Source organism: Canis aureus, chromosome 12, assembly GCF_053574225.1.
Source record: "Canis aureus isolate CA01 chromosome 12, VMU_Caureus_v.1.0, whole genome shotgun sequence".
In the NCBI taxonomy this organism is placed as follows: Eukaryota; Metazoa; Chordata; class Mammalia; order Carnivora; family Canidae; genus Canis; species Canis aureus.
In genome coordinates, this window is record NC_135622.1 from 40,309,661 (window position 1) to 40,328,296 (window position 18,636).

Here is an 18,636-nt window from a genome sequence, read left to right on the forward strand (position 1 = left end):
ATAGTTTTAACTTCGTTTCCCAGAAGAGCGCTCTGGGAAATCTCAGATACTGAATTTTCTTTGTCACCAGAATCTGATTTTAATGCATGAAGAAAATGGATTACTTAAAGGAATTTTATATATGAGTGCTCTTATAAAATAAAGTGAATGAGTGCTCTTATAAAGTAAAACATAAACCAAAACAGCTCTGGCAAGTAATTAATCTCTTCCAATGTATCTGAATTGCAAATCTGGATTCCCATAGAGGTCCCGGATGTGATTAAAGCGAGAGTATGCCTAATTCTGAAAAAGCGAAGAGGAGGCCACCGTGGATAAAAGAAGTTGAGTTGGTGTGTAGGCGGTATTTTAAATAGCGCTTCTGGTACTTCCCACCCCCTCACAGTTCACAACTCACCTGCAGAAGGGATCATGCCACAAGCACTCTGATGAATGGGCAAGAAAGGTTGGTGACCAGCACGTCATTTGGGGGAGCAATTATTGGTGTTTCCTAAAGTGAGGGAAATGGGGGTCTTGTTTATGAGCAAGTGCATCCTAAGCCCCTTTTAATAGTTGCGTGACATGGTATGGACCACATTCCCACTGTGTCATAAAGATGGCCAGTGTGTAGGACAGGCTCTGGAGGATCTCTCTCTGTTTTTCAGCCCACTGCCATTATTACTCGCTGTGCCACCTACAGTACTAAATTTGCCCTTGGCCGAGGCAGGCCTCCCACCCTCACCCGGATTCAGCAGGCAAGCCGTCCGGGTACTCTGGGTCTGCTTTTGACATAAAAAGAGCCAGCCAGCGGCCCCCATGGGGTCCTGCCAGATAAAGTCATTTCAAAGTCATTCACTCCAACCCACACCTACATATTCAGCAGCTGACCTAGTTTTCAGGGAGCTGGAGGGTATCTGGATGTCACCTTATTTACAGAGAAGATAGAGAACGCGCTAAGCTCCGGCCTGCGCTGCACACGGTATCTGGGGAGATCTGGCCTCCACCTCGGAGGTGTGGAAAGGAAGGGAACAAATTCTCAGCTGAGAGCTTAAGGCTGCTTGCTAATGTCACCTTCGGGGAGTGAATGACAGGGCTTAGGGGACACTTGAGTCTGAAACTTCTTTTCTAGCCAGAATCTAGTTTAGTGTGTGGATTAGGAAAGGTGTTTCCAGGTAATGTAGTAGAAGGTGTATGACTGCATCTGGCCGTATTGCCTCCCTTCTTCCTCATCCTGCTCTAGGCAGGTGCTGGCACAGGGGCCCCTCTGCCCGTGACCCCCTGCCACTGCGGGTCCTGCCTAAGGACCCAGCAGAGCCTACCTGTTTGGGTTTAATCCCAGCACTTCCACTTACTTGGCCAAATCCCTTTAGACTCTTAATCCTCAGTTTCCCTTCAGTAACATAGGGTTCGTCATAGCACCTACTTCTGTCTTGTCCTGAAGATGTGATGAGTAACATTTTTATTTTTATTTTTTTAAGGATTTTATTTATTTATTCATGAGAGACACAGAGAGGGAGAGAGAGACAGAGAGAGAGACACAGGCAGAAGGAGAAGCAGGCTCCATGTCAGGAGCCCGACGTGGGACTCGATCCCCGGGTCTCCAGGATCACGCTCTGGGCTTATGTGTTCAGTGGAAGAGAGGGGTCCACCTCAAGCAGGGAGTCCTGACGTCCAGGTTCCTTGGCTGATGGGAAACCTGAAGTCTCAAGCAGGGTCAGGCTTCTGACCTCACCCCTGAGATTCCTCAGGTCTCTCCCCAGAATCACCGGCACAGCTTCTGTGCTGGCCTGTGTTCCCACCTCCACGCTGTACAAAGGGACTTAGCTCAGGGGCCCTGCCAAGCTCAATTTATACCATCCTAAGCTAGAAGTAACCCTTAGCTATTATGCTTTTTTTTTTTTTAATTTTCGCAATGAATCATTTTATTAACTCAGAATTTTTGCTGTATCATAATTTGGAGGCTGTACATGTGTCCTGATAGGGTTTTAGAAGAGATAGTGGGTTGGAATCATCTATATCCATGGTTCTCAATGCTTTCCAGGGAACACTGTCAATGTTTGGATGTATTTTTAATTTTTATGACTAGAGAGATGAGTGGTGCTTGCGTTTGTGCTACTGGTATTTAGTGGGTAGCGGGTAGAGGGCTAAAAATTCTATAGTGCACGGAGCTATTACACGTAAGATAGTTTTACATCGTATCATTTGCACGGCCCTGAGCTCAAACCCATGTTTGAGATATGAACTTTTGCGTAGGTCCGCCCTGCTGAGGGTCCCAGGACACATCTGGTTAGTAATGACCTGTGCTTTTATCACAGCAGACAGTCAGGTGATGCAAACAGTCACCTGTGGATGCTGTCAGAGACCCCATTTCTGCCACAGGAAGGAAGAAGCTAAACATAAATTGGCTGGCTGTAAATTGCCTTTTCTCTCCATTAGCATTCAGTCCCCAAAAGAAATAATAGTGACTGTAGCAGTGTTGACAATAATAATACGTTACATATGCATTATGTTTTGCCAAGAAATTTTTCAGGCTGTGTCTCTTTTCTGAGATCTAATGTGGGCCTGTAAAGTGATGTGGGGTAAAGATTAGTACTGCCCTTGAGACGAAGGGAAAAAACTGACCACAAGTAGTTGAAAGGACACATGAAGTAGACCCAGGCTCGGACCCTGCTTTTCCTGACTTGCGTTCTCTTCACGACATCAAAGGAAACTTGGAGAAGGATTACAGGGTCATCCCTGGTGCAGTGCTCCCCCCTCTCTGCCCATCTCCACCTTCTCACACGCAAACACTCTGGCAGCTGTAATTCTGCTGAAATTCTACTGATTTCCAGTGAAATCAGGCTGAAATGGATAAGGGGCTCCCTGAAGGAGAAAAGTCACAAAAATGGAACTTGCGGTGTGAGCACTGTTCCCTTCCCATCAGCCTTCCTCCTTTATCTTTCTTTACCATTCTCCTTTTATTCCCCTACTGCCCCCAGGGTCACAGTTTGGTGGCCTTCAGGCCAAATGCAGGCCTGTGGGCGTATTTTGCCTCACCCAAAGGGGAGATCTAAAGAGTGGTAAGTAGTAGGCAGGTGTTGTGCGATACTTAAATGATACTTACTGGCATTTCTGTTCTCAGTGACCCTAAAGGCATGTCCAGTTGTGACCCCTGCTAGATACCTGGGTTCAGTAGTGCCCCTGGACAGTTGCTTGGCTCCATACCTATTCCTTGAGGCAAAATTGCTTTCTGATGATCCCTAAAGATACTTCCCAGCTCTGCGCAGGCAAGGAGGGAGGAGGAGTCTGACTTTGGGGGAGAGATTTCTTCTGTCTCTGAGAAATGCAAATCTTGTTTTTAGTGCTTTATTCTTTCCTTCTCAAAGTCGCTTCCTGTGAGGCGTGGGGCAAGGCCCTAACCTTGAGGCCCCCTCTCAGTCCTGCCAGAGGCCACTGTGGCCCAGTTGAAAGATGTCTGCAGCAATCCCTTGCAGGTGCACCCCCAGTCTGAGGAGGTGACCGCTCACGCAAGGTGGCTCACTGTCCACACCAGAGATGGGCTGTTGCAGCGTCCTGCTCTGTCCAGCTGGAGGCTTCCCCTCCTGAGCCCACTTCTGACTGTTCTCTTCCGAAGTACAGATTCTCTGCTTCGTCTCTCTTGGGCACCGATTCCATCCCTTAGAGCATGTTCTCTTTCCAGCATCCGCCTCCTGGTTGGGGGCAAATGCATCTGCCTGTGTCACCATGTGGTCCACCAAATCCTCTTTCTCCTGAGCCCCGTAGGGGTACCTGGCTCCCTGCCCTCCCCAATCTCTTGCTCCCTGGATTCCAGACCTGGGAGGGACGAGGCTTCTGGTGTTCGAGCAGTTGGCTTCCTGCTCCAGTCTTTGAACACAAGAGGATGCAGAAATGAATGCTGTGGGTAGAGCTAGCTCTCACCGTCCTCATGCCTACCAGCAATCAGGGGGTGTTCTTTATGCCAGCTGTAGCAATTTGAGATGCCACTCCAACTAAAGGGGGGGGCTCTGGGTTTCGTCTTTAGTGAATTTAGTGAACTTAGGAATTTGTAGGACTTTGAGTAGGAAGGGAGCAGACACATCGGCATTAGTGCTCAGGCACCCTGGCACCTGCGGGGGAGCCGGGCCCTCTTCCCCATTCTCACGCAGACTTAAAAACTTCCCCGGTACCTCCCTGTCATGCTAATTAGTAAGCAAATTAATCTTCATATAAGGTCCAAATTGTGTGTGTTTCTTCTTTTCTATTCCAGAAACAAAAGCTGGGCTTCTGTCCATTCTATTAATCATATTGTATTTCACAGTTGGGGTTTTTAGGCAATTAGAATAATGATCAGAACTTCTCCTCTTCCAGAAAGCTCAAAGCCTCTCCCAAAGCTGTATTTGTGTGATGTGTTGTTGGGATACAAGGTGGTGTGTGTCTGTTTGGGGCAGTGGCAGGGAGGGGAGAGCTGGGCAGTGGAGGCTCTTGCTGTCAGAGCCTCAGTGAGATTGACTGGAGGACTGGAGAAAAGCCAGTGTTAGGGTTTTAGGCTTGGCCTCCAAGCTGGCGGACTTTCCCGGGGCTCAGAGAAGCCGCAGCAAGCAGCTCCCAGCAGACCCATTTTGTAGGTGCCTGGCTCTAGGGTGGGATAGGGGGTGAAAAGTAGGGAAGAAATGGAAGGAGCTAGAATAGAAGAATAAACTCATCCCTGCTGATGACATGCTACCTCATTTGGCCCAAGAAATAGCCCTTTCCTCCTCCATTATATGTCCATTCCATCCTCTACATTCTTTAAGGAGTGACTTTCGTATAATTAATACTAACCATTAAACTACAGCATTAAAGGAGCAATTGCCTAATTCTGAGGAAAATTTAAATTTATTACCAGCACCCGAGATAAAATGAATACTGAAGAGAAGGAGAGAAAACCCTGCAGAAGATAAATAGAAAGCCAAGTGGGATATTGACTTGATCCTTCTCCAGTGCAGGGTAATTTGGCTTCTAAAGTGAGTTAGATCATAATAAATTAAATTTAGATTTCTGCACATCAGTTAAATAACTCCCAAGACAGAATTCCAGTGAGAGGAAGAGGTGATAATACATGGTGGAAATATTAAAATGAAGATCTTATCTAATAATCCATAATTGATGTGCTGTCCCTAGATGAGGGAAAAGGATTTTCCAGCTCTTTCCTTTGCTATGAGCCCAAGTGAGCTGGCTGGCCCTTCCTTCTTTGTTGGAGTTTGTCTTGCACGCTGGGGCAGAGGGGGCCAGGGGTGGAGGGAATCCATTCTCAGGGCCCTTCCTTTTCCAGACCTTTCATCCTGGGCAGGACTTACATAGAGATTGTGCCGTCCTCTTCACTCCCTGGACTGGCCCTTGGAAAAATAAGATCAGTTCCCAGCTGGGCAGACATTAGAATAATAGTAATGTCATTGGGTGAGCAGATATTTCTCCATTTTTATGACTGCCCAACAAGGGGCTAAAAAGTGGCCCTGGATGAATGAAACATTCAGTGATGTTGAAGGAACACAAGCTTTGAAGCCAAAAGTCCTGAGTTAGTCTCCATAGCGAACTTTTGATCTTTGTGGTCTTAAGCAGGCTCCTGTTGTTTCCTTAACTCTCAGTGTTCTCATGTGTGAAATGGGAACAACACAGCTGGCTTGCCTACGTCACAGGGGTAATACAAATGCAGCATTGTAGTGAAAAAGCTTTGGAGGTAATAATAAGCTTTTCTGTTTGGCCTGTTTGATACTGACCTTCAATCCTTATTATACTTTTTCATTTCTAAAAGTTATACTCAGTTCTTTTTCAGTGAACTTTTGTTCTTTGCTAATTTTTTATTTCCTGTTTTAACTGTTTTATCTACGGTTATGCTTTATTTTGTATCTGTAATTCCTGCCTCTGAAGTCTCTGGAAGATCTAAATCTGTTGTTTGTAGTTTCCACTAACTGTCACTCCCATGTGTCTGATTTTTTTTTTTTTTTTAAGATTTATTTTACTTATTTTAGAGAGAGCACGCAGTGGGGGAGAACCAGAGGGAACGGGAGAGAGAAGCATAAACAGACTCTGTGCTGAGTACAGAACCTGATGCAGGGCTCAATCTCATGACCCTGATATCAGACCTGAGTTGAAACCAAGGGTTGGACGCTTACCCGACTGAGGCACCTGGGCACTTCTGATATATATATATATATTTTTTACATTTTATTTTATTTCTTTTAATAAATTTATTTTTATTGGTGTTCAATTTACCAACATACAGAACACCTAGTGCTCATCCCGTCAAGTGCCCCCCTCAGTGCCCGTCACCCAGTCACCCCCACCCCCCGCCCTCCTCCCCTTCCACCACCCCTAGTTCGTTTCCCAGAGTTAGGAGTCTTTATGTTCTGTCTCCCTTTCTGATATTTCCCACACATTTCTTCTCCCTTCCCTTATATTCCCTTTCACTATTATTTATATTCCCCAAATGAATGAGAACATATAATGTTTGTCCTTCTCCGATTGACTTACTTCACTCGGCATAATACCCTCCAGTTCCATCCACGTTGAAGCAAATGGTGGGTATTTGTCATTTCTAATGGCTGAGTAATATTCCATTATATACATAGACCACATCTTCTTTATCCATTCATCTTTCGATGGACACCGAGGCTCCTTCCACAGTTTGGCTATTGTGGCGATTGCTGCTATAAACATCGGGGTGCAGGTGTCCCGGCGTTTCATTGCATCTGTATCTTTGGGGTAAATCCCCAGCAGTGCAATTGCTGGGTCATAGGGCAGGCATTTTTTATTGTGATTTCACCTTTTGGTGAGCTTTGTAGGAATCCTGGAGATCTGAGTTGGAGATGCTTTTCTCTAAATAGGATTTACATTTGCTTCTGACAGGCAACAGGTTCTGCTTCAATATTAGAAGGAAATTTCTAGAAGTTGCAGGCCTTTGAAGCTTGGAGTGGGCTCCTTGGGACCTCTGTGTGCCTGGATGGACCCAGGAGGGACATCCCACTGGACACTAGAATGTTTTGCTGGGATTTCAAGTATTGGATGGATGGATGAATTCTATCATCTTTAATAAGTTGTATCATTGCTTTCAATTCTGATCTCCTGTGTGTTAACCTGGTGTATTCCAGCCTTCCTGCAGGAATCTGCCTCTGGACTTGCACCTTTCCTACCCTGGCTGGGGGGAGACTGGGTACCCAGAAAGGAGAGTCATGGGCTGGTGGGGTGATAGTGAAGGGGGCACAGAGATCCTCTGAGGGAAGAAGATCCCGAGAAAGAAGTTGGCTGAGAAAAATGATGGGAAACATGTAGATAGTCTTTGAAGATGACCCAAGGAAATAGCAGGAAGGCTCTGGGAAGACAGTGTCATCCAATGGTCGGGAGCATGGGAGCTGGAGCCAGACTCCATGGGTTTAAATCCTACCTCGAGCACATAGTACCTGTGTGACATTGAGCAAGGCACTTACTCTCTCTATGCCTTGGTTTCCCCACTTGTAAAATGGGATTGGTAAAATTAGCATCTGTGATTGTGAGGATTAGATAGATGCAGATGTTTATGACACATGATAGGTACCCCCGACGTGTTACTTCTTTTATCACAGGGTAAGTTTGAGAAGTTTTATTAAGGATAAGCACAGTTCAGAATAGGATAGAAGCCTCCTCGTGGGATAGAGACTTTCTCATTCTAATGGGGCAGGTTGTAGGTCAGGGAAGAAGAGACCTAGGGCAATGAGAGAGCTAGTAGCTGGAGAAAGAAGACAGGGAGCCAAACACATTGAAATCATAGAGAGTCACATAATCAGCTCTAATAGTATTAGAGCTAAAGAGCCTGAAAGTGGAATGAGAGGAACAGGCCAGGGAAGGTCAGAGGAAAGGGGACTCAGGGTATCTCCCAAAAGCATGGTGGGAGGAAAGAAATGAAACCACTTAGATGTGCTTCTAAGCGTTCATTTTTGGTGCCAAACTATTTCAATATTTAGTGCCCAGGTTTGGCTGACTTAATCAGATATATTCCATGGAAAAGATGGTCTTTGTTTTCTGTGCGTGGCATCGTACTTAGGGTTGGAAACACACGTGCTCTAGATTGAGCAAATTCTGGTCAGAGGTGGGACACCTGGGTGGCTCTGCGGTTGAGCATCTGCCTTTCACTCAGGATGATGGTGGTGGGGTCCTGGGATTGAGTCCCATATCGAGCTCCCTGCAGGGAACCTGCTTCTCCCTTTGTCTATGCCTCTGTGTGTGTGTGTGTCTCTCATGAATAAATAAATAAAATCTTAAAAAAAAAAATTCTGGTCAGAGAGTCAAGTGAGATCTTGCTTGGGGGCCACGGGTGGTGGGGGCCCTCCTGTGTGGAGGGGGCACAGTCTTGAGGTGGGTTCAGGTCTCCCTTCCCACCAGGTTCGATTACAGGTCACCTTCCAGCTGGGCTCCTTGTGGCAGTCTCTTCCTTCCACTTTGTTGTGCACATGTGGCCAGAGACCACCTCCACCTGACCTGTTTCATATAGACCCAGCCGTGTTCCAGAGTTTTCTTTCACTCATGTGCTCTTTGCAGTCCACACTCTGGCCTCCCCATTCCTGAGCTAGCTATGCCCTGAACACATTCTCCCTCCTCCAGGTCTTCCTGCCTTTTGTCTGGGTTTTTCACTACACGTGTATACTCCTCTCATTTCCTCCTAAGCAAAGCAAACTGTGTTCATCATTCAAGCACGAACTCATTTGACATTTCTTCCGGGAAGCCTTCCCCACTTCCCTCATTCCTCTGGTATAGGTGTTAGAGATGTGTTCGTGCATGCCTCTCTGCAACCTTGCAGCCTCCTCGAGGCCTGGGGCCTTCGATCTTTGCATCTCCCCTCCATAGCACCAGAGTGCTCTAGGGGTCACCACTGATTTAGAGGATTGCAATGAATCTAATTGGGAATGAGCCAGAGGGAGATGATACAGGGCCGTATGGCCCTTCCCTGGACAGTGAGATGTCAGGGTCACCCTGTGGTGATATTCCAAGTATGGGTGACAGGTGTCAGGCTGTGACATTGCACAGCACACGCAGGGATCTCACACCACACCCCCTGTGTAGCAGCAGTATTCCAGGACATTAATAAAATCAATTATTGGATAAAAATCACTGGTTTCCAAAGCTTCATTTTGTGCTATTAGCAGGAGAATGCTGTTTCAAAGGGAGATAACACAGAGAGAGAGAGATCAATTACCAGATTAGATCAAGTGGTGCGTGATCTAACTGCACACTGGCAGCTGCCCCCTGTGGGTAGAGCACCTGCCCTGCCATCTGTAGGGCCTGCCCTGGGCCTTCCTGTCAGGTTCCCCACGTACAGAGGGCATCCTGGTCAGCGATGGGATGGGCGGTACTCAGGCAGCTTTTCATACTTGCACAGTGACTAGAGTCAGTAGCACATGAGTGAGCATCTCATCCTTGGGGATGTTGCCAGCCCCGGAGCCCCAGTCCTCACCTTCCAGGGCAGAGCCTGGTCAATAGGTTCTTCCCAGAGATACAGAGTTCTTTGTGCTTTGATGAACTTGAAAGGTCTGAGTGGCTCTCCCTGGGGGTGAAAATGTCAGCATCCATTCACTGGGCAGTGGCCACTGAGGGAAGCGTCCAGCGTGGGGAGGCTCTGAAGCCCACAGCCTCCTCTGGCTGTGCGGAGAGTCTCTGCTTGGGTGCTGAGCTGGTGTGGGCGGAGTGATGAGGCAGCCTGGCTCTGGGCAGGAGCCACCCCCTCCTGCCTTGTCAGTGGCTTCACCTTCTCTGCTGTGTGAATGCCCTGGAGGGCCTGGGAGACTGAGCTCTCCTTTGGGCTCTGCCACTGGCCCACCTGTGCAGACAAGCACATAACTTCTGTGAGAACGTGTCTTCCCAGCTTGACACAGAGTCTGGGGAGGATGAAACAAGATCGTGAATCCAGAAGCTACCTTATACATTCTAAAGTGCCATGTCCAGGTACAGTGAGGGTATTACTTGTTCCCGCATTGATGCTTCGGAAAAATAATAGCAGATTTAGGGGCACCTGGGTGGCTCAGTCAGTTAAGTGTCCGACTCTTGATTGTGGCTCAGGTCATGATCTCAAAGATGGAACCCCGTTCCATCTGCACTCAGATGCACTCCATCAGGCTCTGCACTCAGCACGGAGTCTGCTTGGGATTCCCTCTATCTCCCTCTCCCTCTGCCCACTCTTTCTCTCTCAAATAAATAAAGAAACCCTTAAAAAAATAATCACAGATTCCTGGGTTGGAGGAAGAAGCGAACACACAGGCGTCCATCTGGTGGGTCGCACACTATCATAGATGGATCGCCTACTTCTCATCTCTTCCTGTGGCATAGGGGGGAATGACAGTCATTTGGTACCTGTTCTGCACCAGCTACTGTGTCAGCACTTTTCAGCCAGGTGTTCTCAAATTGCCCTGCTAAGGTGGTCCATGGGGTCAGGACACTAGAACGCAAGTCCCAGCCCTGCCACTTCCTGATGGTGGGATCCTGAGCAAGGTATGTAGCCTGCGGAGGCTGTTTTCTTGTCTGTGTAGTGGGACTATGATCCCTGCCCACCTTCTAGAACTACCAGGAGCAGCGAGTAAAGATTCTCACACGGGACCCCGTACAGAGCGCTCAGTAAGCAGCAGCTGTCTTCATTGCATTGTTCTGTTTGTTATTATCGTTGCTGGTGGTTTTCTTAACATCCTACCTCTGGCTCCGTCTTTGGGCTGAACTTTGCTAGACAGACCTGTTCTCTGCAGTTGGGCGGTGACACGCAGAGGAGGCTGGTGGAGGGCTGGGAGCCATTCTCACTGACTTCCCATTTGTGCCACACAGACTTTGGAGGCTGACTGGGAGGACCTGTGGGACCAGTTTGATGAGCGGCAGTATCTGAATGCCAAAAAGTGGCGCGTTGGTGACGATCCCTATAAGCTGTATGCTTTCAACCAGCGGGAGAGCGAGCGGATCTCCAGCAGTCGGGCAGTCCCGGACACTCGCCATCTGAGGTACTTCGCCCCTACTCCCCCTTGTCACTCTCCCCCCTTCCCGGTGGTCATGACCGAGCAGCAGCAGGCTGGGTTCGTGCGGTGCCCACGCCAGGAATCGGGCAGATGTGCCATCTGTTGCCGGCTGGACGCTGAAGGGTCTGTGATGTGTAGCTCACACGCTCTGTGCCGCTCACTGCTGGGGCCATCCCCAGGCACTTCCAGGGAGAAATGTGTGGGCACCCCCTTCACCTGCACCTGGCCCCCCCGCACCCAGTGGCCACCCTGAAATCCTGGAGCACTGAAGACCCGATGGCCTCGGCCTGTGTTCCTGGCAGATCCCCATGGCGTGGCCTGGCTTGGCTTTCAAACGGAGGGAGGGCAGGATGGCCAGACCCCTGGGAAGGCGGGTTGGTGGCCTGTTCAGTCACTGGTCGTTGGAAGGTCATTTCCTCTTGCAGCCCGAGCACGTTTTGTTGTGCGAGATGAACAACCAGAGGGGCTTCTTCACACGCCTCTGCTGTCTGCTTCGGAGCAGCCCGTTCACACAGGCTCGTTCTGCTATCTGCCACCCAGCCATGCCTTCCAGTGGGCTGCAGAGGTCAGGGCTGAAACACTGCAGAGAGCTTTATTTCTCAGCGGAAAGGGTCTTTCTGAAGTCTTTCTCGTTGCCTCATTACCAGTCCTTCCTAGAGTCAAAGCCACAGGCTACTTTGAGGTCTGAGTGAGCAGGTCTGTCTCCACCCCACCTCCTCCATGCTGGCTTCCCTGACTATACCTGCATAGTCCAGCTGTGCCAAAGGCCCCCTGGGGGGTGGGTGTCTTTCTGCCTACTGTGGGAAATCACTCAGCACCAGCTCCCAAGAGCAGCCTGGCACGTTTGGCATGGAGAAGCTCAAAGACATTGTTAAATTGAGAGGCTAGGGGATTGGTGTTAGCTTCCTAGCTTTCTGTCTCCGTCTGGGTCTGTGGGTACCTGCTCGTGGACACTGGGGTTTATGAGCAGGGTGGTAAGAATTTTGATGACTTTTGAGGCTGGTCAATCTGAAGGTACTTTAAGCAGGCAGTCTGTGAAGGCCGATGGACTCTGTTTCCCCAACTAGGCTGTATAGCTTAGAAACCTTGATGCACATAATGTGTCCTGTGGAGGGGCTGAAGCCGTCCTTGTTAGTCACCACCATTCATGAAAGGAACTGGAGTCCTGGTTTCCCCATAGAAATAATGCCAGGGCAGTGAGCTGGCTGTAAGGCATCTGTGGCTTCACAGGTCTTCAGAAGAAGACTCCAAGAGTCTGCAAACTTAACCCTCCCCTTGAAGTACCCATGAGACTCTTCTTAGCAGCACAGAGTCCCCCACACAGAGATCCAGGGCATTGGTTGTACCTCGAACATTCCCTGCTACTGACCTGAAGGATTCTTAAAGTCAGAGTCTTGTATTACAACTATCAAAATTCTCCAGCACTAATCCTGGTCCTTGGCATCTGATAGAATTTTCTTTAAAAATTAGGTAATTTGGGGCACCTGAGTGGCTTCAGTGGCTTGGTTAAGCTTCTACCTTCAGCTCAGGCCATGATCCCAGGGTCCTGGGATGGAGCCCTACACTGGGCTCCCTGCTCAGCGGGGAGCCTGCTTCTCTCTCTTCCTCTGCTCCTCACCCTGCTCATGCTTGCTTTCTCTCTCACTCAAATAAATAAATAAAATATTAAAGAAAAAAAAACAATAGGTAATTTTATTTCTTTGAGTGGAGACTACAGGTAGAACAGGGAAGAAGGAGAGAGAAGAAGGCTGAGAAGCCCCCCTGATCTCAGGTGGGGTGGTCCTTCCCCTGTCCAGAGTCCAGACCGTGAGACCCTCCAGAAGACAAAGGACAGCCTCCTGCCCAGGAAAGGAGCCAGTGCATCTGGGCAAGAGCTCTGCCCCCACCTGTAGAAGGGAGGCAGGAAGTGGGGGCTTCACTGAGCTGGCAGGTGCAAAGGGACATCCTGAGCCAGACAGATTTCTGTGGTCAACCTGGTCTGTGATCTGAGAGGCAGAAATGAAAGCAATTTACAAGGGCCAGAAATACATGCTGGTTGTGAGTGAAGAACTGACACAGTCCCCGAGGATCCGAGTTTCCCAGGTCCTGTTTGGGGCTCTCACGCAGTCTGCTGTATCTGTTAAGTAAGTGTGGTCCGCTGGCATGGCAGCAAGAGGGAAAGGGAGGACTTAGACCAAATCCAAGGCACCCTTGGGGAATCCAGAGAGGAAAAGTCTATCTGCCATATGTCTGCCTCCGGGCACTGACCTTGCCCAGTAGGAGCTGGGATTGTGTTACTCGGAGGATTTCAGATTTGTGGATCCTGATTCAAAAGAGCAGCAAGTGGAGAGGACAGGATATTGTGAACGAAGGCAAGCACATGGGACCAGGCAGCCGTGGTAGGTCTGTTGAGCACTGACTGTGTATAAGGCCGTGGGCTAGTGCCAGCAGAGGCCAACAATTGAATTGGCCATCTCCAGGCTGACTTTGATATGGGGCTGACCCTGTGCACACATCACTCTTGTACTAATGAGCATTCCAGAGACTGCCAGCAAAGCCCAGTGTTCCTCTCTCAGATGGGCCCCACTGGGGTTGACCTGTCTACTACTGCCAGCCCTCATCTCCCAGGGAATCTGTGTCTGTGAGGTGAAAACCACCAGCTAAGTCCCTTAATCCTAGGATCCCAGCCTCCTTGTATCCCGACTTCATCCTGACATAATGCCTGACTTCAGCCAGCCAGTGTGCCTGGGCTGCTGAAGCCCTAAAGCCCTTCTTGGGCCCTGCCTACCCCAGCTCTGAGCAGCTGGGGCTGCTGGTGACCTGTCTCCTATAACACATCAGTAGGATTCTGTCAATGGCTGGCATTTGGACCTGGATCATACTTTGCCCTGGGGGCTCACCTGTACATTGTAAGCCGCTGGCCAGCATCTTTGGCCTCTACCCACTAGATGCCAGTAGTACCTCCCCCCCCATGTTGTGACATTGCCAGATGTCTCCTGAGGGGCAAAGCTGCAGTGAGAATGAGCCACTGCTGTAGAGTCAGCCCCACTTGTTACCTGAGTTCTCGAGAGTGAAGTATCAACATGAATTATCAGCCCCAGCAACAGAACGAAGCCTTCTGCCCTCTAAGGGGAGCCGTCTTTGCTAGCATCTACTACAGTGCCTGGTGTGTGATAGACGTTCAAGAAACATTTGTTGAACAAATGTGAGGGAAAGTAAATCTGCAGACACTTGACTACTTTCTCCCATCTGTCTTCTGTGCAAAGAGGGAAAGAGGCCTGAGAGGCAGCCCCCTTACACCTCTCCCTCCATCTTCAGGGGCTTTAGATGAGGAGGCAGGAGAACAGACTCAGTGAAAGGGGAAAAAAGCATTTTCCCTTAAAGAGTTCTCATTACTGGGAAGAGAAGAGTGAAGAAACAGCATGGGGGAGTGGCCTGTGCTTATTAAATTTGCTTCCAATTTTCTTACCACAGTAATTGGATTCTGATTTATAGGACATGTGTGGACAAGCGCCTGAGACAGAACTATTAGCTGAGCATTAGAGCACACGCTGCTGGGCAGCTAGCATTGGGGACATCGCTCAGGAATCCAGAGATGCTGTGAGGCTGGAGGAGGCAGCAGGTGGAGGGAGGAGGATGAGGCTGTGGAGGTTTTCACCCAAAAGGCAGCTGGGCTGATGGAAAAGCCAAACTGCACTGGCAGTATAGAACCCCTCGCAAGCCTGTCGTGGTCCAGCGTCGTATGAAAGCAGCCCCAGAGAGGCCAGGGATTTTGTTTCCCCATATGGAATAGAACAGTCACATTGTTTTCTCAGTCCTCCTGGGTGCCCGGGGAGGTGGCTGGATTGCCCTAGAGAGTGGAATGACCAAGGCAAGGAGGCAGGCTGGGAACTCCCCATTCCCAGGCTTTATGGGGGGTGGGGTTTAGTGAGTGATGTCCTCATCTCGGCTACTTTAGAAAGTATCTGTGGTTTCAGATAGATACCCTGCACATTCACCCTTTGGAGTTGACAAGCGAGCCTTCCCATGCCCACCCACCCCTGGCCTAACATGTAACATTTTCACATGAGATTGAAGATTGAGATTGAAACCTGCTGTCATCAGCCATTAGACACATCTTGGCCATGACTCAGTTTCCTCATCCCTGATCCGGGGCCTGTGGGAGGCGTGGGGATCAGGTGAGTAGCCATGGCCTTCCACGTGTCCCCGCTCCTTTCTCAGCTTTGTTCTCTCATTGCAGTTGGACTTGATAGCCTTGAAGCTTCCTCGGTACATGAGTCACTGCAGTTTGCACATTAATGCACGCTTCTGTGGTTGGTTTTCTCATTCTAGATGTATCCACATCCATGCACTCAGCTCTCCTGCCTGCCTCCCTGGGAATCTCATGACTGCACTTGCATCGGGGCAACCTAGTTCCACATTTTCCCCTGAGATCCATAATCCTGTTAACATCTACGAGAGCCTGAACTCCCAGGGCACCGCCAGGGTCCTCTGGGGTCACGAAGATGAAGACGTGGCTGTCTGTATCACAGTGGCGGTAGCATGCCATAAATAACTGTTGAAATGTAAGGAAGAGACCACATCTAGCTGGGGTGAGTGTGAGATTTCCCAGGGGAGTTCTCCTGTTTATCCAGCACTGGCTGGTCCAACAAATCGTCCTCATTTTCCAATTGTGCCACCCCCACCACTGTCGCCACACATTTTGGTGACAACAGCTGGATTTGTCGTCATCCAAGTAGCCCATAGAACATCTGGCAGACAAGAAGCCATTAAACGGAGGCACACCCCTCGAGCAGGGAGGAAATATTTTGATAAAGCAAATGTATATTTTTGCTGTTGCCTAGCAATACTTATTATGGGATTGCTTTGATTGCAGGGGAGCAGGTGGCAGGGTGGACCGCGCCCACGAGCTGGAAGGCGTTGCATCTGGGAAGCCTCATTAGGTCACTTCCTCCTGGCTGGCTGGGTTTGATTGTTCCCCTCAGAGTACCGTCCCAGCCTTTGTCCAGTGCAGTGCTAAATGGTTCAAACAGTGGGATACCCATCGCTTGCCTGAAGGGAAAATTCTACACTTCGATACATCTCACCGGGAAGACATTTTTCCTTTGCTCCTTTTCATCCTGGGAAATGAAGGGGCAGTGGCCCAGTCTGGGATTGCATGTCTCCCTCCTTGTATTTACTCGGTTGGAATGGCTGCCAAAGATCATCATCATTTCTCTCCTTGTACTCGTCACTTAGCAGTAATAGGATAAAAATCTTTACGGCTGGAACGGCTAAGCATAAAAAATGTTCATATTCCCTCAGAGTCAAGGCTCTTCCACTAGCTTAGCACAGAGTTGGTGATTCCACATCAAGGCAGAGGGGAGGAGAGAGGAAACCCATCACAGACACTTAGCTTTTGCAAACATGCTCTCCCCATCTGCTACGTTCTGGGCCCTCCTGTGCACCATTTTTCAAGACAAGAGTTTGTGAGCCTATTGATAGTAGCTCTGAGTGTGCTTCACTCCAGAGCATCGTGGAGTCTCAGGGATCCTTGGCAGGAGCCAGGGGGCAGCAAGCTGAGTTTCTGAACATCCTAGAAGCGGCTCTGTAGAAGAACAGTGTCTGCTGGCCTGGGGGTGGCTCTCTGAGTACCAGGGACATGGCATAGAAGTGGGTTCTCACTGGGGCATGAGGGCAAGGGAAACCACAGAGGCTGAGATGGGAGGTACCTCTTAGGCCGGATTCCTTCCACTCCTGGTCCCCTGGGTCCCTGCTTGCTGCCCCTGTCCCTCTGCCACTGCCTGCTCTGTGAGTTTCAGGCAGATTTCCCAGAGTGGTTGCATCTCAGCCTTTGAAAGGGGACCAGTCAAGAAAATTGCTGATGAGAATTCATCTGAACAAAGCACCCTAATTGATGTTTTCACACACCTTATTTAAGCTTTGACATTATGTGTCTCATTCATTCGTTTTCCCATTCTTTCACTCATTCATCCACTCAACACATTTATCAAGCACTAACCACATGCCAAGCTCTGTGTTAGAAATTGGTCTCCACTCTCCAGGAGCTCATGGTCTATGGAGAAAATGGGACTGACTCCTGATACTCTACTGTGGGTTGCTCTGAGGCCATATTTTTGATTCTGGAGCTAATGCATGGGACTTCCTGTCCCCGATTCCCAGGAACCCATCTCCCGCCCCGTCCTGGTTTTGGTGTCGCTATTTCTGTCTTGGCCACGGAGCAAGCCATACGAGTTACGAGCTTTCCTGTAAAAAAGTCAGAACGGCATTAAGCTGGCCTACCCAGGAGAAGGCATTTATACTTGGAGGGGAGGCAGAGGCTTTCTGAAGGAAATGGCATTTGAGCTGGAATTGGGGGCGACAGGTAGGATTTTAGCAGGTGGCAAGCATCCCAGATTGAGGGAGCAGCATACGCAAAGACGAGGTGGGAGAGCCACATTGTTTTGCAGGAGTCAGTCCAATTTCCTTGGAGTGTGGGTGATGGAGGGGAGAATAATTCTGGATGCAAAACTGGGGGTCGTGTCATAACAAAGTCTTGAATTGAGGATAAGGAGCTTAGAGTTAGTTCAGTCAATGTTGGAATGCTTGGACTTTCATTCTGTCATGGCCTCATCATCTCAGCGACCCCAGATGTCCTAAGCAACATGTCCCTGCCCAATGCTGGGTCAGCGGAGCTCCTGCTGGTGGGGAGTGAGTGGAGGGCATAAGGTAGGACTGAGCAGAACTGTGCCAGGCAGCAGTGATGCACTTCCCGCCCCCCCGCCCCCCAAGGAAGGATAGACAATGGTAGGCAACCTCTAAAAGCAAGCTTAGCCTGAACTGGGGCGGACCCAAGGGGGTAGAGTATGGTATGGGATCCTGGCCTTAAGGCACTGGCCTCCTCAGGGTGGGGGTGTTGGGTCTTACACTGGGGAGTTTATTCTGGGGTGAGGTGGGAGAGATAAGCAAGAACTGGTCTGGAGGGAAAAGGAGCTGGTGGGGACCTGCAAAAGGAGTCTGTCCTTGACCCGCACCTGACTGTTGAGTTTAGGATTGAGCACCAGTACTGGCTATAAAGACTTGGACAGAGAAGCAAGACTAGCAGATTGAGCACATACCTAGATAGAGAGATCCAGGCTCAGAGAGGTTAAGGGACATGTCCAAGATCACACAGCTAGTCAATGCTTAGCCAAAACTCAAAATCAAGTTTTCAGATTCTAGGTTTATAGATATATAAATATATTCTGTCCCCAACATAAAGCCCATATTATGTCCAAGTTCACTGCTGTGTGTATGTGTGTGTGTGTATGTGTGTGTTTTACTGCAGCTTATAGGGCAAAGAGAAGAAATGCTGCATGAGGATTTTGTTTCCCAGTTAAGGTAGTTTGATATTTCTATTTCAGCTTTGCTTGGAGGCATGGGTGTAGCATAGTTCAGTCAGCTAACAGAGTCAGTTGTTTCTTGTAGTGTTCTCTCAGCAAGACCAAAGAGAACCCATGTGCCTTTGAAAGGCACTAAATGGCTTTAGTTCTGGAGGCGTGTTTCTCTCCCCCCGCCCCCGCCACGCATCCCCACCCTGGTTTGCCTCCTTTATTACACATTGCCCGAGGAAGGAGACAATGCAAAGAAATGTGGAAAGACACGGAGAAGTGTGTTCAGTGCCTAGGATTGGGAATTTGATCTGGAACGAACTATTTCCCCCACAAAATTTATCCTGCTG

General features: G+C 49.2%; 1 protein-coding gene across 2 annotated transcripts in view; it reads left to right on the forward strand.

Moving 5' to 3' along the window:
- The window catches only part of GALNT14 (polypeptide N-acetylgalactosaminyltransferase 14), a 205,213-nt gene that overhangs the window by 117,389 nt on the left and 69,188 nt on the right, over positions 1-18,636 (forward strand). For both annotated transcript variants that reach the window (XM_077843700.1, XM_077843699.1), the window contains exon 2: positions 10,774-10,943. In XM_077843700.1, the coding sequence (XP_077699826.1) occupies positions 10,774-10,943 (170 nt within the window). The remainder of the gene's footprint in view (positions 1-10,773; positions 10,944-18,636) is intronic.